Source organism: Platalea leucorodia (genome assembly GCF_965183815.1).
Source record: "Platalea leucorodia genome assembly, chromosome: 1".
NCBI lineage: Eukaryota > Metazoa > Chordata > Aves > Pelecaniformes > Threskiornithidae > Platalea > Platalea leucorodia.
In genome coordinates, this window is record NC_138823.1 from 10,270,700 (window position 1) to 10,288,021 (window position 17,322).

Below are 17,322 nucleotides of genomic sequence, written 5' to 3' on the forward strand. Positions count from 1 at the left end.
CTAATGGGCTATCCATACTCAATTTGCTATGGATATGATGATAATGAGATTTTTCCCTGACTTCTTGTGGATTATTTTTTAGGATTGTGTCCACTGTGATCCTGTGGGATGGCTAACCCAAAAACAATCAAAAGAAATATAATTATTTTTACTGTCATACCAAGTGGGTTTCTATACAGCAGTAAACTGTGATATTTATTGTCATATATTTAGACTATATACAGGCAATGACTTGAGTCACCGAGTTCTGACCTCTACAGGAAATCACAACATTCATATAACCTCATTATTTCACATGTCAAAATTCTGCCATAATAATTGTTTGCTCAAGAGGGACCTGCATGCATTTAAGAACAGATAATGCAGCTCAGCCTTGCACTGTATGCATCCACTGAGTTCAAATGCACCCAGGTAGAGGGGACTAAGACTCAGATGCTTTCTAACAAGAGCCATGAGGCTTTGGTTTCACCAGGGGGGCAAATGAGTCTTGTGGTTCTTTACATTGAGTGCATTCGTATTGTTACAAAATTAGAATAAAGTTTCTGATCCTGAAGGTCTTTTAAAAGGACACCCAGAGTGGTTCTCATGGCACTCTGCCCTGCAGAGATGCGCTATACATCTCATAAAATTTCAGAAGGTACCATTAACTATCTGTTGTCACGGAGGGCTGCACAGACAACCTAGATAATGTTGCTGCATTGCAGAGATGACTGAATTGCTGAAAGAACAAACAAGAGAGTTCCAAGTTCAAAATTCATTAGAATTTAATTATAAGAAATTGGGCCTCATTAAACAAACTCTCTAACTCTGTTGGAAAGAAAGACAGGGGAACTAGCTTATACATACCGGGTTGATGAAATGACCTAGTATAAACATCCAGATTGGATTAATATATGTAATAGGAGACTCCATCTGCTTTAACTGTCAAAATACGAAACCATTAATGATTTTTTCCTGTGTTCTGAGACCATGATGTATTGCAACTCAACACTGCTGTTTTGTTTATATTTAATACACTTGGTTTGAAATACCATTAAAATGAATACGGGTCATAACAGCAAAAAGCAGTATTACATTCTCAAAACCATTGTATCATGAATGAATTTTCATTCCCTTCCATTCTAGGCATCACAGTTGCAGTTCTGGGACCACGTTATGTTTTGGCACAAGCCGATTCTGCATGATGCCATGGGATTTTTTCCCACATCGAGAAGAATAACACTGTCCATAGCAACATAGCAGAAAAAAAAGCTGCTTGCAGACAAGTGTACACATGCAGTCTGATTTTATGCTCCCAATTTAATAATTTTCTCTATAGTTTATAGCAAAGTATAAACATTTTGAGAGGGTAATTCTTAAAAGTCCAACATCAGTCCCCTGAAACTCCTGGAGAAGCTCATCTTTCACCTTTGGCAGCAAGAGAGCATAGGAAGGCTATTCAGATGCTCAGTATCTGTAGTGTGAATAGCTCCCCCTTTCCTTTTCATCTCCTCAGTGTCTTCTTACTGTCCATTTAGTCCTCAGTGCCAGTTAGGGAGAGCAGAAGGTCAGCCAGTTCCATCCCTGAACCCAGCCAGCCACACAAACATTTAGTCACCAGTGCACAATATAGCCCTGATTTTGTTTTCTTTCTTCACAGCTATGGTGTGATTTTGACAAACCAGTCACCCTGAAGAACCAGACGTTCAATTCATCTGCATCTTTTATGGACATCTGTTCCTATCCTGAGGTATTTCTGAGGGTACTTTTGAATCTGAAGCATGGATCCACAAAGGTTACATGGCATCCACTACCTGGAATCAATGACCTGTGTACTGGTGGTGGAGTCAGCTGCTTCAACAACACTGTGAAGCTGAACCTTAGCATCTATCCATATGCTGATAGAAAAAGCAGAGGCGGGTTACAGAAGGAGTTAATCTTATGGTCTAATGGGGCATTACAACCAAGTTTCAACCTTTGAACTTCATACAGAACCTTTATGCTGGAAACACATCCAGCAATGATTCAATGAACCTAGTGCAATAAAACACACTACTTTTAATTCATATGGATCTAATGGAGGCTAATACTTCTTTCACAGCAAAACCAGCAGTCGTCCTGCTGTAGTTATTTTAAATTTGCATTTGGAGCAAAAAAAAATCCTCTCTATGATGAACAAGCAGGCAAAAAAATCAATGGGTTGGTCATGTGTAGATAAAAGAAGTATGTTGCTTAGAAAGTCATATGGTGGTGTCATGATACTGCCAGCAGTATGCCGCAAATTGTAGAGATGCAGAATTTCCTACAGAGGAACTGTACTAAAGAAAAACTGTACTCAGAAAAATGAATGCTATCTCTCCTAAAGCTGCATGATAGGAGTTAATTTAAACTACATTTGGACTGTGGGTGTTGATGTTGCTATTTTAAATTTGAATAGCTCATGGACATGATGGTCTCTGTATATCCAGTATCAGCTGCATGGATTGCATTTGACAGATGACTAATCATTGAGAAAAATGAGACAATAGATTAGAAAATGAGATACGAATAAAACTTCCAGGCATCACATTTTAAGAAGTAATGTAACTAAGCTAGACTTACAATGTTAAAAATAAAAAAAAAATAAAAAAACAACAAAACCTGCAGCTTTATCCTCTCTTCAAGTAGCACAGGAAAAGGATTAAAGCAGGAATATGATTCTCCCATCCTGATTAATTTAGGTCTTGTGGAAGTTCAGAATCCAAAGGAATATAAATTATTTTCTCTCACTTGACTTTTCATTAGCAAACTACTACATCTCTCCCTTTCTGCTTTTCACTATGCAGGATGCCCTTTCCCTTCTAATACAATGAAAATGCCATAAAGGCTCAGAGGAGGATTTCTGCTAACGTGGAGGTGCCATGCAAAATAGAGAATTTGTAATTTCACATTCTATTTTAGCAAAACCCTTATTTTCAAAGTGCCCTGCACCCTAAGAAGACTTAGCTGAGCACTGAAATCCAGAGCAAATTTTTTTATATTTCTGATCACTTAATCATCTATGTAGATACTTATGGAGTTAATATGTAGTCGCTGATCACTGAAAGTAACCACTACTGTTTTCTATTCAGTATTTTGTCTTCACTGGTGTGCTGGCAATGGTGACTTGTGCAGTCTTTCTTCGTCTCAACTCTGTCCTGAAGCTGGCAGTACTTCTCATCATGATTGCGATCTATTCTCTGCTGACTGAGACAATTTATGCTTCCCTTTTTCTGCAATATGACAACTTTAACCACAATGGAGAGTAAGTGTTCACAGCCCCCTTTAGGAACTGCTTTTTAATAAGGTAGCGGATCAAGTCTTGCCAGTGTACATACTTACAGGATGGCACCATAGTTAAGTGTGGGGTGATGGTTGCAAGAGGCAATGACTAAGCCAAAAAGATTTATAATGTGATTCTTTCTCAGGCCTTTTTATTCAAATGTTAATTTCATGAAGACATTTAAATAGTGAGCAGGGTTTGTCTTTTATGTCTCCCATAGTCTAACCATGTTGTTAAAAATATGCATTACAGTGCATATACATTGGTTGCTTCTATTCTTGAAAACCCCAGAGATACTGATTGAAACTCTCTCCTCAATTTAAGAAAACAGGAGTGAACAATTGATTTTTTAGAGGCAGGGTTTTAACTGAATAAAATCAAACTATAACATGTAGTTGTGAAAGATATAAGGAATACACGGATGATCCCATTTTGTAGGAGTGCATGTGAAGGACAGACTCCTCCTCTTAGGCTTCCTTCGCAGCAAGAGGAGTTGAAGAGGAAGACAGAAGAGCCACAGTAATTTGCAGAGTCAGAGGTGCGCTAAGTGTTGCAATAACTGAATCTAGAGCAGCAGTGATTTAGCTCATTCAGAAAAACACTTCTTCAGTCTTTGATACTTGACCAATTTAGTATTGCAGTTGCTTGTGCTTATAAGAGTGTGCCAGATGAAGATCCTCAGAATGAGAGAAAAGCATGGATTTGCAGTACAATTAGTTCTCACAGCAGCCACATCTTTACATATAGGAAGGCTCTGCACTCATATCTTCCCTTGCTAGCTTCCTATGGTAGCAAGGCACTAAAGATTTAGGATGCAATTTCTTTTTCTAATGCTAGTTATCCTCCTACAGACTAATGATATGACAGGTAGCATATTCACAGCAGAGCCCAGCAAATATGACAAATGGCAGTAAGCAATATTTTGGCTAAGTAACTAGAAGTAGAAATCATGATCATTTCTTTAATTTTTGTCACTAATCAAGCATGGCAAAGAAAGATTCTCCCTTGTGTGAAAATCTTAGAGAATTCAGAGTAGTTTCTATTCCCTGTGTCAATGAAACTCTCTAGTGATTTATCATAGAGGAGTAAGAAAGAGCCAGGAATATCCTCTAGAGTAGCCAGCAGCCCAGGACATAGAGAACTCAGCTGAGATGCTCCACACTCAGGACAAGGATCTGAACTTCAGCTCTGACATTAGGAAGCATGAGGTTCAAGGCTGTTTGCCCAGAAACTTATCTGTTTTCTTAGCTATACCAATTAGTTGAATAGAAGGTTTTGCAACCCCCTACAAAACTCATCCAGCTCATATATTTGTGGCTATAGCTACAGTACCACAATATGCAATAACAGATGAGTTCGTAACTAAGACCTTTGAGGCTATTGCCTTTAGTGAGTGTACAAGGGATCCTTCTGGAATGAAATCTTTAGGAGGCTGTATTTCAGACAACTTCAAAATGAGAAACATTTGAATTCCAAAATATTTGCAGATGACAAAGGTGTTTCCTGGCTGTCTTTTGCTCTATACTGGTGACTCGTCCCAAAGCAGCACATTTCCTCACAGTAAATTCTTCATTAGGCCCACAAAGTCAGTTCAGTTAGCACTCTACAAGAAAGTTTCCCTTTGGTTTAGTCTTCATCAAGCTCTTCTCTTTCTCTCTCTAATTTCTCTGTCATAGGAGTCCTTCTCTGACAAATATCACCTGACCTTTTTTTTCAAAATTACTATGGAAAATGTATTCAGCATCTGGTCTTTGCTTTATTCTTAGATCTCAAGTTAGACAGAAGGGCGTCCCAAAGTCTCTTCCAACTTCCACTCCTTGTTTACTCCTTTATTAAATTTTTTCACAACTACAAGCTTTAAGTACCTCTTAACCATTTCCTCATCTGTCCTTATCTCCCTTCAACAAAATAATTGCTAAGTATCCATGTTTGATTCACCTCCAAATTTAGTTCTTTCTCCCTTTTGTTTTACTATAAGATTGGCCCTACCAGTTCCCCAGCCTCTTCATTTATGTCTTCCCCTGGGAACATGCCTTTTTAAAACTCCCTGATATTACAGAGATACTCACTTTCTTCAGTTTTGTCATCTTTCCACATAACTGTAATTTGTCCTCATATTTGAAACCCCCTGTCGTGGTTTGACCCCAGTCTGCAACTAAGCACCACACAGCTGCTCACTCACCCTCTCCCCTCCTGGTGGGATGGGGGAGTGAATCAAAAAAAAAAAAAGTAATACCCATGGGTTGAGATAAAGACAGTTTAATAGGACAGCAGAAGAAGATAAAATAATTAATAATAATAATAATAACAACAATAATAATGATAAAAGAATATACAAAACAAGTGATGCACAATGTAATTGCTCACCACCTGCTGACTGACGCCCAGTCAGTCCCCGAGCAGCAATCGCTGTCCCCCGGCCAACTCCCCCAGTTTATATACCGAGCATGATGTGATATGGTATGGAATAACCCTTTGGCCAGTCTGGGTCAGCTGTCCTGGCTGTGCCCCCTCCCAGCTTCTGGTGCACCGGGCAGAGCATGGGAAGCTGCAAAGTCCTCGACTAGTGTAAGCACTACTTAGCAACAACTAAAACATCAGTGTGTCATCAATATATTTCTCATCCTAAATCCAAAACACAGCACTAGGAAGAAAATTAACTCTATCCCAGCCGAAACCAGGACACCGCCTTTAACTGCTCCAGACCCCTTTCAACTTATTTTGTCACACTTTCTTCATGCTCCACACACAGCCTCTCAGTGATTTCATACAACAGATTTCATACAGCCAGTATCTTCTTGGATCATCTACTTTGTTTCCCTACTGTCTGCAAGAGTTTCCTTTACTTCCCCTGTCATAGGCAGACATTTCTTCTCTGCGCTCCTCTTTGTGGCTCAGTAAAACCAGTCCTCAATACTTTGCCATTCTTTTGATTCCCCTTTGATCCACACCTCCTTCCTTAACTCACCTGTCATCTTCTCCAAACCATTCTCACAATATGGGGATGTTTAACTTTCAGCACCTGCCTTGGAGTTCATCTTTTATCTCTCAGCCCATTCACTGGGCTTTTACTTCCACAATCTGGAAGTTTCCCTTTCCCAGCTCCAGCCTCAACCTTTCCCCATCCAGATCCCACCTCCTGCACTCCGCAGGGGCTGTGGTGTTCATGGTTGTTTACCAAGCTCCCAGGAAAACAGACTGACTGACACACAGCTTGCATATCACATTTGAAAAAGAAAAATCATTACCTTCTGTGTACCTACTGTAGGATACAATTTAGTTATTTAATCCATTTGTCTCCAAAGAGCGAGCACTCCAATTACACTCCTGTTCTCTTGAACTAATTATTGCTAAGTTAAATTTTCAAATATAGGTGTTTTTTTTTTTAAAGAACAATAAAAAAGTACCAGGGTGCATTATGAAATGAAACTTCTGAACAATTACAACACTAACAAATCAATAACTGTATTTTACTTTGGATTTTTTTTCCAGCACAGACTTCCTGGGTACAAAGGAGGCATCTTTACTACTGATGGCAATGTTCCTTTTAGCTGTATTTTATCATGGTCAACAGGTAATGCAAACATTTGTTTTAACCATTCCCTATATCACTTGCAATTACAGGATGTGACAATAATTACTTTCAAAATACCTTTCAAAATGCCTTTTTTTCCACTTGAGCATATGACTTTTAACAATTTAATAAACAATATGCAGAATCTGCCCACATCTGACACTGCTTAGCATTCTTAAAGAACATGTGCAATATTATATTCAGCAATAAGCAAGTTATATTGCATTTTCTAATAGAAATTGAAGGAACAAACGAGACTTCATTTATCTTAGGTACATGCACATTTCCAGTGGCATCTGACTGCTTCAGTATGCTTGAGTAAGCATAAAACCAAAGTGAAGAAAGGGAATAAAAACCAGTAAATAATAAAGCTCTCATGAAATAGCTTAGTATATTCATAGAGGAAAAACACCAGATTTGAGGAAATGAGGAAAAATTGCAGTTAAGCACCAACACTAACTTCTTTGGGTCATGGACCACTTGCAAGAATTCTTTCACATGGACCTAGATCATAACCAGGATTTAGAGGCCTCACAGCTTTAGGCTTGATATCCTCAAGGAGGAACTGAGAAAATGGATATTTCAAGAATTCATACACAGTGCACAGGGAGAGTTAAGTAAGACAAATTAAGATTTAAAACAACAAATGCATTGAGTAAAAGCCACGTAAAGCAGGGTGTTTTCTCCACAGCACCTCTGGTTGGCAACATCTACGCTCATGCTGACATCAGGCAGATTCTCTTCACATAAAGCCAAACGGGACCACTGCATTAAAGGAAGCAGCAACCACAACTGCCTTTAGACATTGTCCTGCATGTTCAACTTGCTTAAAGATTTTCCCTTTGAGAACATTAGGGTGATTAATACCAGCATTTCTCAATCCTAGTTTGAGTGAAGCAATAAGAGAGGAATGTTGTTGTGATAAATAACATAATATTATACACTTTATTACAATATTACAATAACTTTATAAGTTGTGCAGGTACCTACAGGCTCCATTCCTTCTATAGGAGAGCAAAAATAAGGCCACACCTAAATATTCTAGTAATTTTCTTCCTTTTTATCTTCCTTTTGAGGAAATGAGGAATGAGTGAGTAGGGGGAGCAAGGGATGAAATGCTCTTTGTGCCCAGATTTAAGTTTGATGGAAAACAATGTACTTTGACATATCTTTATCAAGACATAAAGACTGTTTAGGAAAAATATGCAACAAATATGAACTCAACATCCCAAATTCGTGATAAGACTTATAACATTCCCAATGATTTTTAACATATGCAACGATACAGATGTAAGGGTTGCGAATTCTCTAAAGTGAGAGTAAGTACTAAGAAAGAAAACACTAAATATGTTTAAGTAGAGCAAGGATTAGGCAGAATCCAGGAAATGCTCTTCAGAATCACAATTCTGAGTGTAAATATATGTCTTCTACAAAAGCCTAATCTGGGGTGTTTAAGAGTACTTTCCATCCCAGAGGCCTGTTAACACAGGACAGTCTTTTTCCATCCTATTAATCTTCCTTGTTCCATAAGACAGGGTGACTGCATTCAAACTACCCTTGGAAATGGTCCCTGAGATGTGCTAGCTCCTGTATGTTCTCCCAAAAAATTCACAGGGCCATTCTATCAATATAACAATATCCAATGGCAGTGCCCAGGAACATTTCCTTGTATTGTTTAATCTCTTATTATAGAGTTAACCTAAAGGTCTCTGTATGTATGTAAATGCCAACTAAAAAAATATATAAAAATTTCATCCAAAGCACATTAAAAAAAATCTCTTCAATAGTCTGAATTGATGGGGACCACAGTAAGTCCAATAAAGCGGTCCTCCAGCACAGCTTTGCGTCTCACAAACCACAAAAGTATTCTGAAGTAGAATAGCTTAAAACTTGCTTCATTCTGGGTGGATTTACAAAACAGATTACTTTTGTAAGACTAAATTTATGGGCCTTTAATTTCTGAACAGCTAACTACTGTTCTTTATCTACTGTGATTTAAAGTTAATCTCCACTTTTGCACCCAGAATTTTAAGTTACAGTCAAGAAAAAGTTGTCTGAGACTGTCTAATCAGACTCAGAGCTTTCTTAAAATCTTACCTATACTTCAGCCAATAAATCTCGAGGGTCTCTGGTGCTAAACCCATAATTAAAAGTAGATGTGTTACTGTTACATGACATCAGGCTAAATAGACTAATTCCCTATTAGAAATTCAATTTCATCTAGAAGCACATCTTTTTAACACGAGTAATACATATTTTACAACAGTGTTTTTGCAAACTAAACTTGAGAAAATGCACGTGGCAGAAGTGGTGTAGATAATTTCAAGGCTAGACTTATTCTATTGTAAAATGTGTTCATTTACTGCTTTATCTTTTTAATGAGTTAAGTAGAACTTTTTGTACGAACATAAACTGTCCCTTAAAACTTTATCAAAATACAATACCATATACAGTCTTCTTTACTAGAAATATATCTCTAGTGAAAACACACAATATAAATAGCCTATTAACCCTGAGTGAAACCTTCTGTCATGGTTTTAAAAGGGAAGATTTTAACAATTGCAAAGAGGGAATAAAACTGCCCACAGCAGACTCAGGCCCTCCTCTCCCTCCACCCCAATTAGACCTAAAAAGAGGCTTTATAAAACAGAGGGCAAAATCCTCTCTGGTTTCTTTTAGATTGTGGATCCGAGTGTAGGTCTTCCCTACACCAGATGAGTGTTCTGGTCTAGGCAGGCTGGCTTGCTCCTCTCCTGGGGCTCTTTGGTACAAAGGAAGACTTGAACTTTGACAGGGCAGGCACAGACAGCTATGTACCTAATAACCTCTGGATGTCCAGGCTGTAGATTAGCTCTATAAAGCCTTGTGGGAAGGGAGGAAGGACTGACATCCCTATATAGCAATTTATCTGCAACAAACATAACCCCCTGAACCTTCTTCATGCTTGGGAAAAAGGGGAGGAATAAGGAAATGTGAAGAGGAGACTGTTCCAATTGAAAGAGAAAAAGAGAGGAAGAGACATACCTAATTCTGGTATTATGCTTCAGGTCTCTTTAGTATCCTTTCTACATTCAGAATTTAGTGTAATGAAGAAAGGACATTTGCTTGTTTTACCTGGAGTTAGACTGTTTTCAGTGGTTGACAGTGTCCTTTTGGGATGTAAATCGTCTTTTCTCATTCTCTAGGGAAGAACATTCTGCCCCTCAAACTCTGTTCCTTACCTTGTGCTTTCCTTGACTGTAGCAATTGTCTGCAGAGAGGTTGGGTTGTACAGCATTTAGAGGACATATAGGTAGTGTTAGACTTTCTGTGTAATACATCTCTATTTTCTTCACTCACTATTGGCATTAGGGTTGTTTTGTAGAGATACATACCAGGGCAAGAAAATCTGGACATTTCAAGATTTGTGTTGCACACAGTCGTTTTTATTGGCACCACTGTGCCCAGGAATATGTCTTTACACAATCAAAAAATAAACCCAAAACTCAACCCTATAATTTTGTTAGTTATAACAAATATCAGAACTCAGCAAAGCATCTTCTTAAAATTTTCTATTTTCAAACCTCATATGTAGCACACTCTTTTATCTCTGAACTGACAGTGTCATCTCAGTTGTCCACTGACGATGCACAAAAAATATTTCATGTTACAATGTGATTACAAATAACCAGAGTGACGTTATCTAAAATGTAAAGATTAGCTGCTGCTATTCTGAACTGGGTTTAGAGCTGTGAAATTTTCCTGTACAGCAGCATAAATAAGCAGCTGTGAAAAACTGTACTACAGTTTTTTGCAAAGCTCTTATTGTAGTGGCATTAAATATCTGAAACATCAAAGAACTCAGAATCCACCAGCAGCTTCTGTTCCAAGCCAATCTGTAGAATACCTTTAGAACTCCTTGCAAAATTATAGTCAGTGTTGCCTTCTCAGTCAGCTGGTAGAGATAAAAGTCAGTTATGATCTGGTATGAGCTCTGTCTTCCAGCACAAAAGGAAGGGGAAAGGAAACCGAAAAATGTTGGGAAAAATTATTTAAAAATACTTTTTCCTGACAGTTTTTTTGATGCAATTAATTTAGGGAATTAATAGTCACAAGATGGAAGATCAAAATACTAGAACTAGAAAAGAGATTAACTGTTTATAAAGGTGGCAATAGCATCCAGTGAGCAAGTAACTCACTGCTAAAATTCATACCAGCTTTGGAAGTTTATATCAAGCCAGGCTCACTTTTAGCTTTTATGAAGGAAAGCTCCCTGGAGTACAGTCAACCTGTAAGCCCCCTTGCAAGGTGCTTTGCATTTTCTTCTGAACAGTTTGCCATTGGTCACTGCTGGTGACTAAAAATGTGGACAAGATGAGTCACTAAACAATCCCTGAACCCCCTCTTAGTCACTCTCACTCACTGCAGGCTTGCTCTTTATTTGAGCTTGGCAGGTGAGTTATACCCCAACCACTTCCTTAATCCCAGCACCTTTTGAGAGCCCATTTGATGTCTCTCCCAGTTATAAAATGCATTTATTTGCTGGTACAATACGCTTCTCTGTTGGGTGTTTGATCATTATCTCTGGTTAGAGCATCTCAAGCCTCACAAATATATTTTCCTTTTCAGTTTACTGCACACAGAGATATTTCCATCATTTTCAATCAGGCCGTAGCTCAATAAGTCACCCCTGTGCAAGCTACAATATCACCTGCCTTAAAATCTGATTAAAACTCTCCATCAGTGTAATGCACCCAAAAATTCTAGCAGTGTTGGTTTTGTCCATGTGCTGACACACGTGCCTCTCAGGCAAACAACATGATGTTTTGACATGTTCCCTGCTTCAGCTAGCAGACAGTTGCCATTTATGTATATATGAATATGCATTTATATGTATATATATAAAAATACACAATACATACATATGTGGATATATAAGCTGTGCTGTGCAGGAGTCTTCCTTTTGTTCTGCACACATACAGCACTGAAAACCATTTAACTTTAGATAAGGCTGAGGGTATCAGGCATTGCCACTGTGCATGTACTAAATTGTGACTGCAGACTCTGGATCCACAATACATCAGGGAGAGAGTATTTGAGGGGGCATCAAATAACATGTCTTTCACTATCTTTTAAAAGACTTAAATTGCAAATAACTGCATGTCCCAACAGTAGAAATACTTCATTTTGGTGCTACAGATTTGAAAGTGCTCTTTAGGAGTGTGTTGGGCTGTTTTATATAGTTTTGCTGAAAGATGCTGATCCTTGAGAAGTAAACTACCTGTCTCTGCAAAGTGTTTAGAATGACCCTTGTGCTATTTTCTCATGAAACCCATTTCATTTGAAAACATATATGAAAAGGGGAACATATTTATTTCATACCAATACCAGTATCTTCCAATACCTTCTGTCTGACTCCATTATCTAACTGATAAAGAGATGTTTAAAAGGAAAATAATTTTGTGACATTTCTAACCACTGACCATAGCAGTAATAAGACAAATATTATTTTGCCCAAGATTCCTCTGAGATGTTCACCATAGACAAGGCAAAGAAATAATCTCTTTTTCTGGCAATGAAATCAAATTCTTTCAGAGTCAAAGATCTCCAGCAGCACTGAAGGCGGTTACATGGCAGGAGCAGCCTGCCAGGATGACAATACAATGTCTACTCTTATCTTGTCGAGTTTTATTTTTACCTTTTTTTTCTTTCTGGAACTACAGCTTGAATACACAGCAAGGCTGGATTTTTTGTGGCGTGTTCAAGCAAAAGAAGAAATCAATGAAATGAAGGAGTTAAGGGAGCACAATGAAAATATGCTACGGAATATTTTACCCAGTCACGTTGCCCGTCATTTCCTGGAGAAAGATCGGGATAATGAAGTATGTATCAGCTTTATTTCTGATACTTTTGTCTAATTAGCAAAAGAAAAGCAGATCTGTTAGGAAATTGTTAGAACTTAGTTCTTGGTAGGATTCTCAACACAAATACTTCCAATATTTGGTATCTGATCCACATTAAAAAAACATTCATGTTTTAAAGTAAGGGGTTCTGCACTTCTAGGACCACATCTAGAATGGTGTTTCCAGGTTCAGGCTTACTAGTACGAGACACATAGACCTACTACAGCGAGTCTAGTGGAGGGCCACCAAGATGATTAGAGGCACATGACATATGAGGAGAGGCTGAGAGAGCTGTGTTCATTCAACCTTAAGAGGAAAAGGCTGAAAGAGGTTTTCATCATTGTCTTCAACTACTTAATAGGTGTTTATAGAGAAGACAGAGACAAACTCTTCTCCAATGTGGAAGTGGAAGGACAAAATGCAATGACACAAGTTGCAGAAAGAAAAATCCATGTTAGATACAAAGGAATAAAGATCCCTGGGAAAGTGGTCGTTGCATCAGGACTCAGAGAGGTTGTGAAATCTCCAGTCTTGGAGATATTCAACCCTCAACTGAACAAGGCCATGAGAATATTGACCTAATTGGCCCTGCTTTGAGTGGGAACTGTATTAGATGAACTTCAGAGGTCCCTTCCAACCTATAAGTCTATGAAAATCTAGTATTCCTAAACAAGATATGTGAATTTAACAGATGCCTGTGCAACCTTACGATAGCCCAGTGTTACAGAAGTATTATTATAGCCCTGCCAGTTATTATGGAAGGCAACTGTACAACAGGCTGAAACATACCTGAGCCTCTCACATCTTCAGACCCAAGAGAACGTTTTTGTCATTTTGTATTGCCCCTGAATTGCCTCTCTGGGGCACTTAATGAAATACCCGTTTCAGAAACATAATTTGTGGCTATGTTCCTAAAGAGTGTTTGCAGTACACGAAGAAAAGCTTGATAATGGAGTCTCTGGATATTCTTAAGACAGAGTTTGAAGATAGGCTGCTGAAGGGATAAAGGAAAGTCCAGAATTTGTTTCTGAAAGCAGCAGTAAGTCATGTACTCCTCATCTGAAATAAGGCAAATGAGTATTATAATATTATCTATGAATAAAGGCTATTGTATGATGAAACTGAAATTTTCTCATGTAATATTGGAATTTTCTTTTATGAGGTTACAAATGTTGCAAGATTCAGCTTGCCAGCACTGATATATTTATTCATTGTGCAGCAAAAAGGAATCAAGGCTACCGTTTTCTGATTGTACTTTTTGGAAATAGAGGTAGCCAGATAAATTAGACTAGACAATGAGGAATCATTGTGTACTGAAGATGTGATTTCAAATATCATCTAGGGAAGGAGGATGTAGTGAGAACCTACAAGAAAAGGCACTTTAGAAATCGGCCTCTTGAGGAATTTTACACTCTGTGGGTATTAAACTGCCGTAAAAACACTGCTCTGCACATGAGAAAATGTGTGTGTGAAAGTAATCAGGTTAAAATGCTTCATTGCAAATGGAGCAGGCTCCAATACCAACCATGAGTGTGTTCTGGCATATCTGCATTATGGATTTTCAAGGAATACGTGTCCTTTCTTACACATTCATTCACATACACTCACATGCATAATAATCTTCAAAAGCAAACAGATGTCCCATGGATCACTGCTGATGCTTCAATAATTTGCCACTGAATTCAATTCCACCACCCCTACTTTTTGTAAGGCAATTTCCAGAGTGACTGTACTTGGGGGTGATTTATGCATGAGACGGCTGGCTGTAACATCTACCAGATTTCAGTACAATCAATCCTGCAGTTCATGTCTGGCCATTAAGTTAACTTCTCTGCTCTCAAAAAATGAATTCCCAAATGTGTACTGTAAGCGTTTTCTCGTGGATGTATTATTTCTGTCTTGATGCTTCTTACCAAAAATAGAAAAACTGAGCAGCTGAAGGCTCAGCCAGTTGTTTTCTGTGTTCACGATCTGAGGAAAGAGTATGCCTGAGTGTACATATGCTTCTCCTGGCACATATTGTCTAGTCTTCCATAAGCATCCACAAACTAACACGTATTACTTTTTTCTGTACCTATGAAAGGCAATAAGAGTGTCCTTAGAGTATGCCTTCCATGACCCTGCAGATGTTCTTCAGTGAAAGTGTAAGAGCAGGAAGGGAATCAATCATGTTTTCTCTCAATCAAAGCTTTGCAGTGTCCTTGGAAACTAGCAGAATTTTCCCACTTTTACTGTAGGACATGTTAAAGAGTCTAGATAAGCACCGGCATTAGCAGCATAGCAAAGTGCAGGGCAAGGGTTCAGGATGCCTTCCTAGGGAGAAGCAGAATGAAGGAAGAAGAGGAGCCTGAGGTGTTCACATTAGGCGTATGGTGTCCAGCAGTAAGTCCTTTTATCATGAGAGCAAAGCACTAAAATTTCCTAAAGCACACTAACAAGAACATTGAGAAGCAACTACTCCACGTCAGAATGCCGTAAGAGAAGTCACAGAACTATTGGCCATTGCGTAAAACTACAGAAGAGGAAGCTAGAAAAAATTTAAACAAAAGAGAATGCATGTGCTTGTGGTGTATTAGCCACTAGAAAAGCATAGCAGGAGTTGGGGGCGGGGAGGGGGAGGGCTATGTCCTTGGTATTAGTTTTGTTCCTAAAAATTTGTTTGAGTTCGGAGAAGAACTGACCGCATTTTCACGTATAAAATCACAAGAACCTATCCATAAATAAATCTGTCATTCAGTACCAGAGTGAATTGTATGAATAACATAAGTGGAAGCTTATCCCAGGGCATACTTTATCCTAATAGCCTCCTGTGTCTGATCCCTTATAAGCTGCTTTCTGTCCTCAGTAACTCCTTTATCGCTCTCAGTTCTGTTTCTCCCTCCTTTCAAACCTCAATAGCAGGAACGTCTCCCAGAGCCAGGCAACCAAAGGGCTCCATAGTCACCTTAGGAGAACCACAGTTTACCATAGAGCAAGGGCTCTCTGAAAACCTGTGAATAAACAAACTTGTAAAGAGCTGCAGTAGTGTGAAGTATAAATTATCCACCAGAAAATGTGGTAACTGAGAGGACTCTTTACAAAGAGGTCAAATTAGACATTTTAATTGGGTTCCTTTACTTGCCTAACAGTGTTTGATTCTCTGGTATTCATACTTGCAAATGAATCCTTCATTTCTTAAAGTGGTTCCCCATATAAATCAAAATGAAAAATTGTATTTCATTTTTGCTGGTGTAGCCCCCTGACCTCAGAAGCAGAAAGAGCAGGCTTTCAGAGAAAGGGCAAACCCTGCATACAATCCGTGATAAAAATGTGAGAGCTGTCAGCCTCCTCCTGTTGAACTTAGCTAACACTTAATATACAAATCCTAACCTCAGATATTAACGTATTATGCATGGAAAAAATAAGAAACTTATTTTAATTGCAGCCAATTATGTTATCTTCCCTATATTAACAAACTCATTTTTCTTCATTGTTCTTTTAGGAATTATACTCTCAGTCCTATGATGCTGTTGGTGTGATGTTTGCTTCTATTCCTGGATTTGCTGACTTCTATTCCCAGACCGAGATGAATAACCAAGGAGTAGAATGTCTACGCTTGCTGAATGAAATCATTGCAGACTTTGATGAGGTAATACCAGCTACTAGAGGAAATCTGACAGTGCTTAAACAATCAGTTCCCAAATACCAACCATGCCATCCTAAATTATCAAATTTAGTAACGATTCTGCTTTAAATAATTGTCTGATTTTTTTACTCCAGTTGCTATTACCATTGTCTATTTTGCTTTTTTTGCACTTAGTCTTGCAAAATTTTGGTCTGAATGACCTAGTGCCATAGATACTGAAATCAATAGTTACTTGAGTATAAACATGCATAAATAAAAGCACAATCTGCTCCAATGTATCTAGAAGTAGAGCATGCCTTAACTCTGTAGATGAAAGAAGGATGAAGGTATTTGCAACAGTTCTGGAAAGTAGTGGTCTAAATCCAAACAGATAAAGATATTCTTTTGAAGACATTGGTTGAATGGACTCAATGAATGTTAAAGGTAAACCAGTGTCAAGTTAAATGCGAAGCGCACAGCTCAGAATCAAATGTTGGGTAGAGAATGAAAGGTGGTGACATATTAACTGAGAAGACTTGTCTGGTCAGGTATGTAATGCAGAGGTAAATGAAGTAAAGCTACTTTCTTTACTGAGAAATTCAGAGGTGAAGGGAAATTAAAAAAAAAAAAAATAAATGGAAAGGACATAGAAAGGAAAAGGAATTTATTTAGGTATCCTATCCAGTTAATTTCAGAAAGGGAGCTGAAGAGGGGATAAGATAAACAGGAGAAGAAAAGTCAGGTCCCTGGTGTAGCTATTGCCAGGTGGAAGCAAGGAAAAATTGGAAAGTGAAGAGGAAGTCAGGAGCAAGCTGCGTGCTTGGTATTGCATACTCTGCCAACTAGTTAGTAAGGAAGCTTAGACAGGTGGTATCGTGTCCTGCAATGAGCCCAAGAGGAATTAAGAAAGGGGACAAAGGATAGACCAACGAAGAGCTTTGAAAAAACTTTAAAACTAGAAAGGGTGCAAAAGTAAGGCCAA

The 17,322-nt window shown here is 38.4% G+C and overlaps 1 protein-coding gene across 1 annotated transcript in view; it reads left to right on the forward strand.

The window, feature by feature from the left end:
* ADCY8 (adenylate cyclase 8) overlaps positions 1-17,322 on the forward strand; it is a gene marked incomplete at its 3' end in the record, with an annotated part of 132,402 nt that overhangs the window by 104,617 nt on the left and 10,463 nt on the right. Inside the window, exons 11-15 of the mRNA XM_082304201.1 lie at positions 1,640-1,729; positions 3,090-3,262; positions 6,773-6,854; positions 12,557-12,715; positions 16,218-16,364. Coding sequence (XP_082160327.1) covers positions 1,640-1,729; positions 3,090-3,262; positions 6,773-6,854; positions 12,557-12,715; positions 16,218-16,364 — 651 coding nt within the window. The remainder of the gene's footprint in view (positions 1-1,639; positions 1,730-3,089; positions 3,263-6,772; positions 6,855-12,556; positions 12,716-16,217; positions 16,365-17,322) is intronic.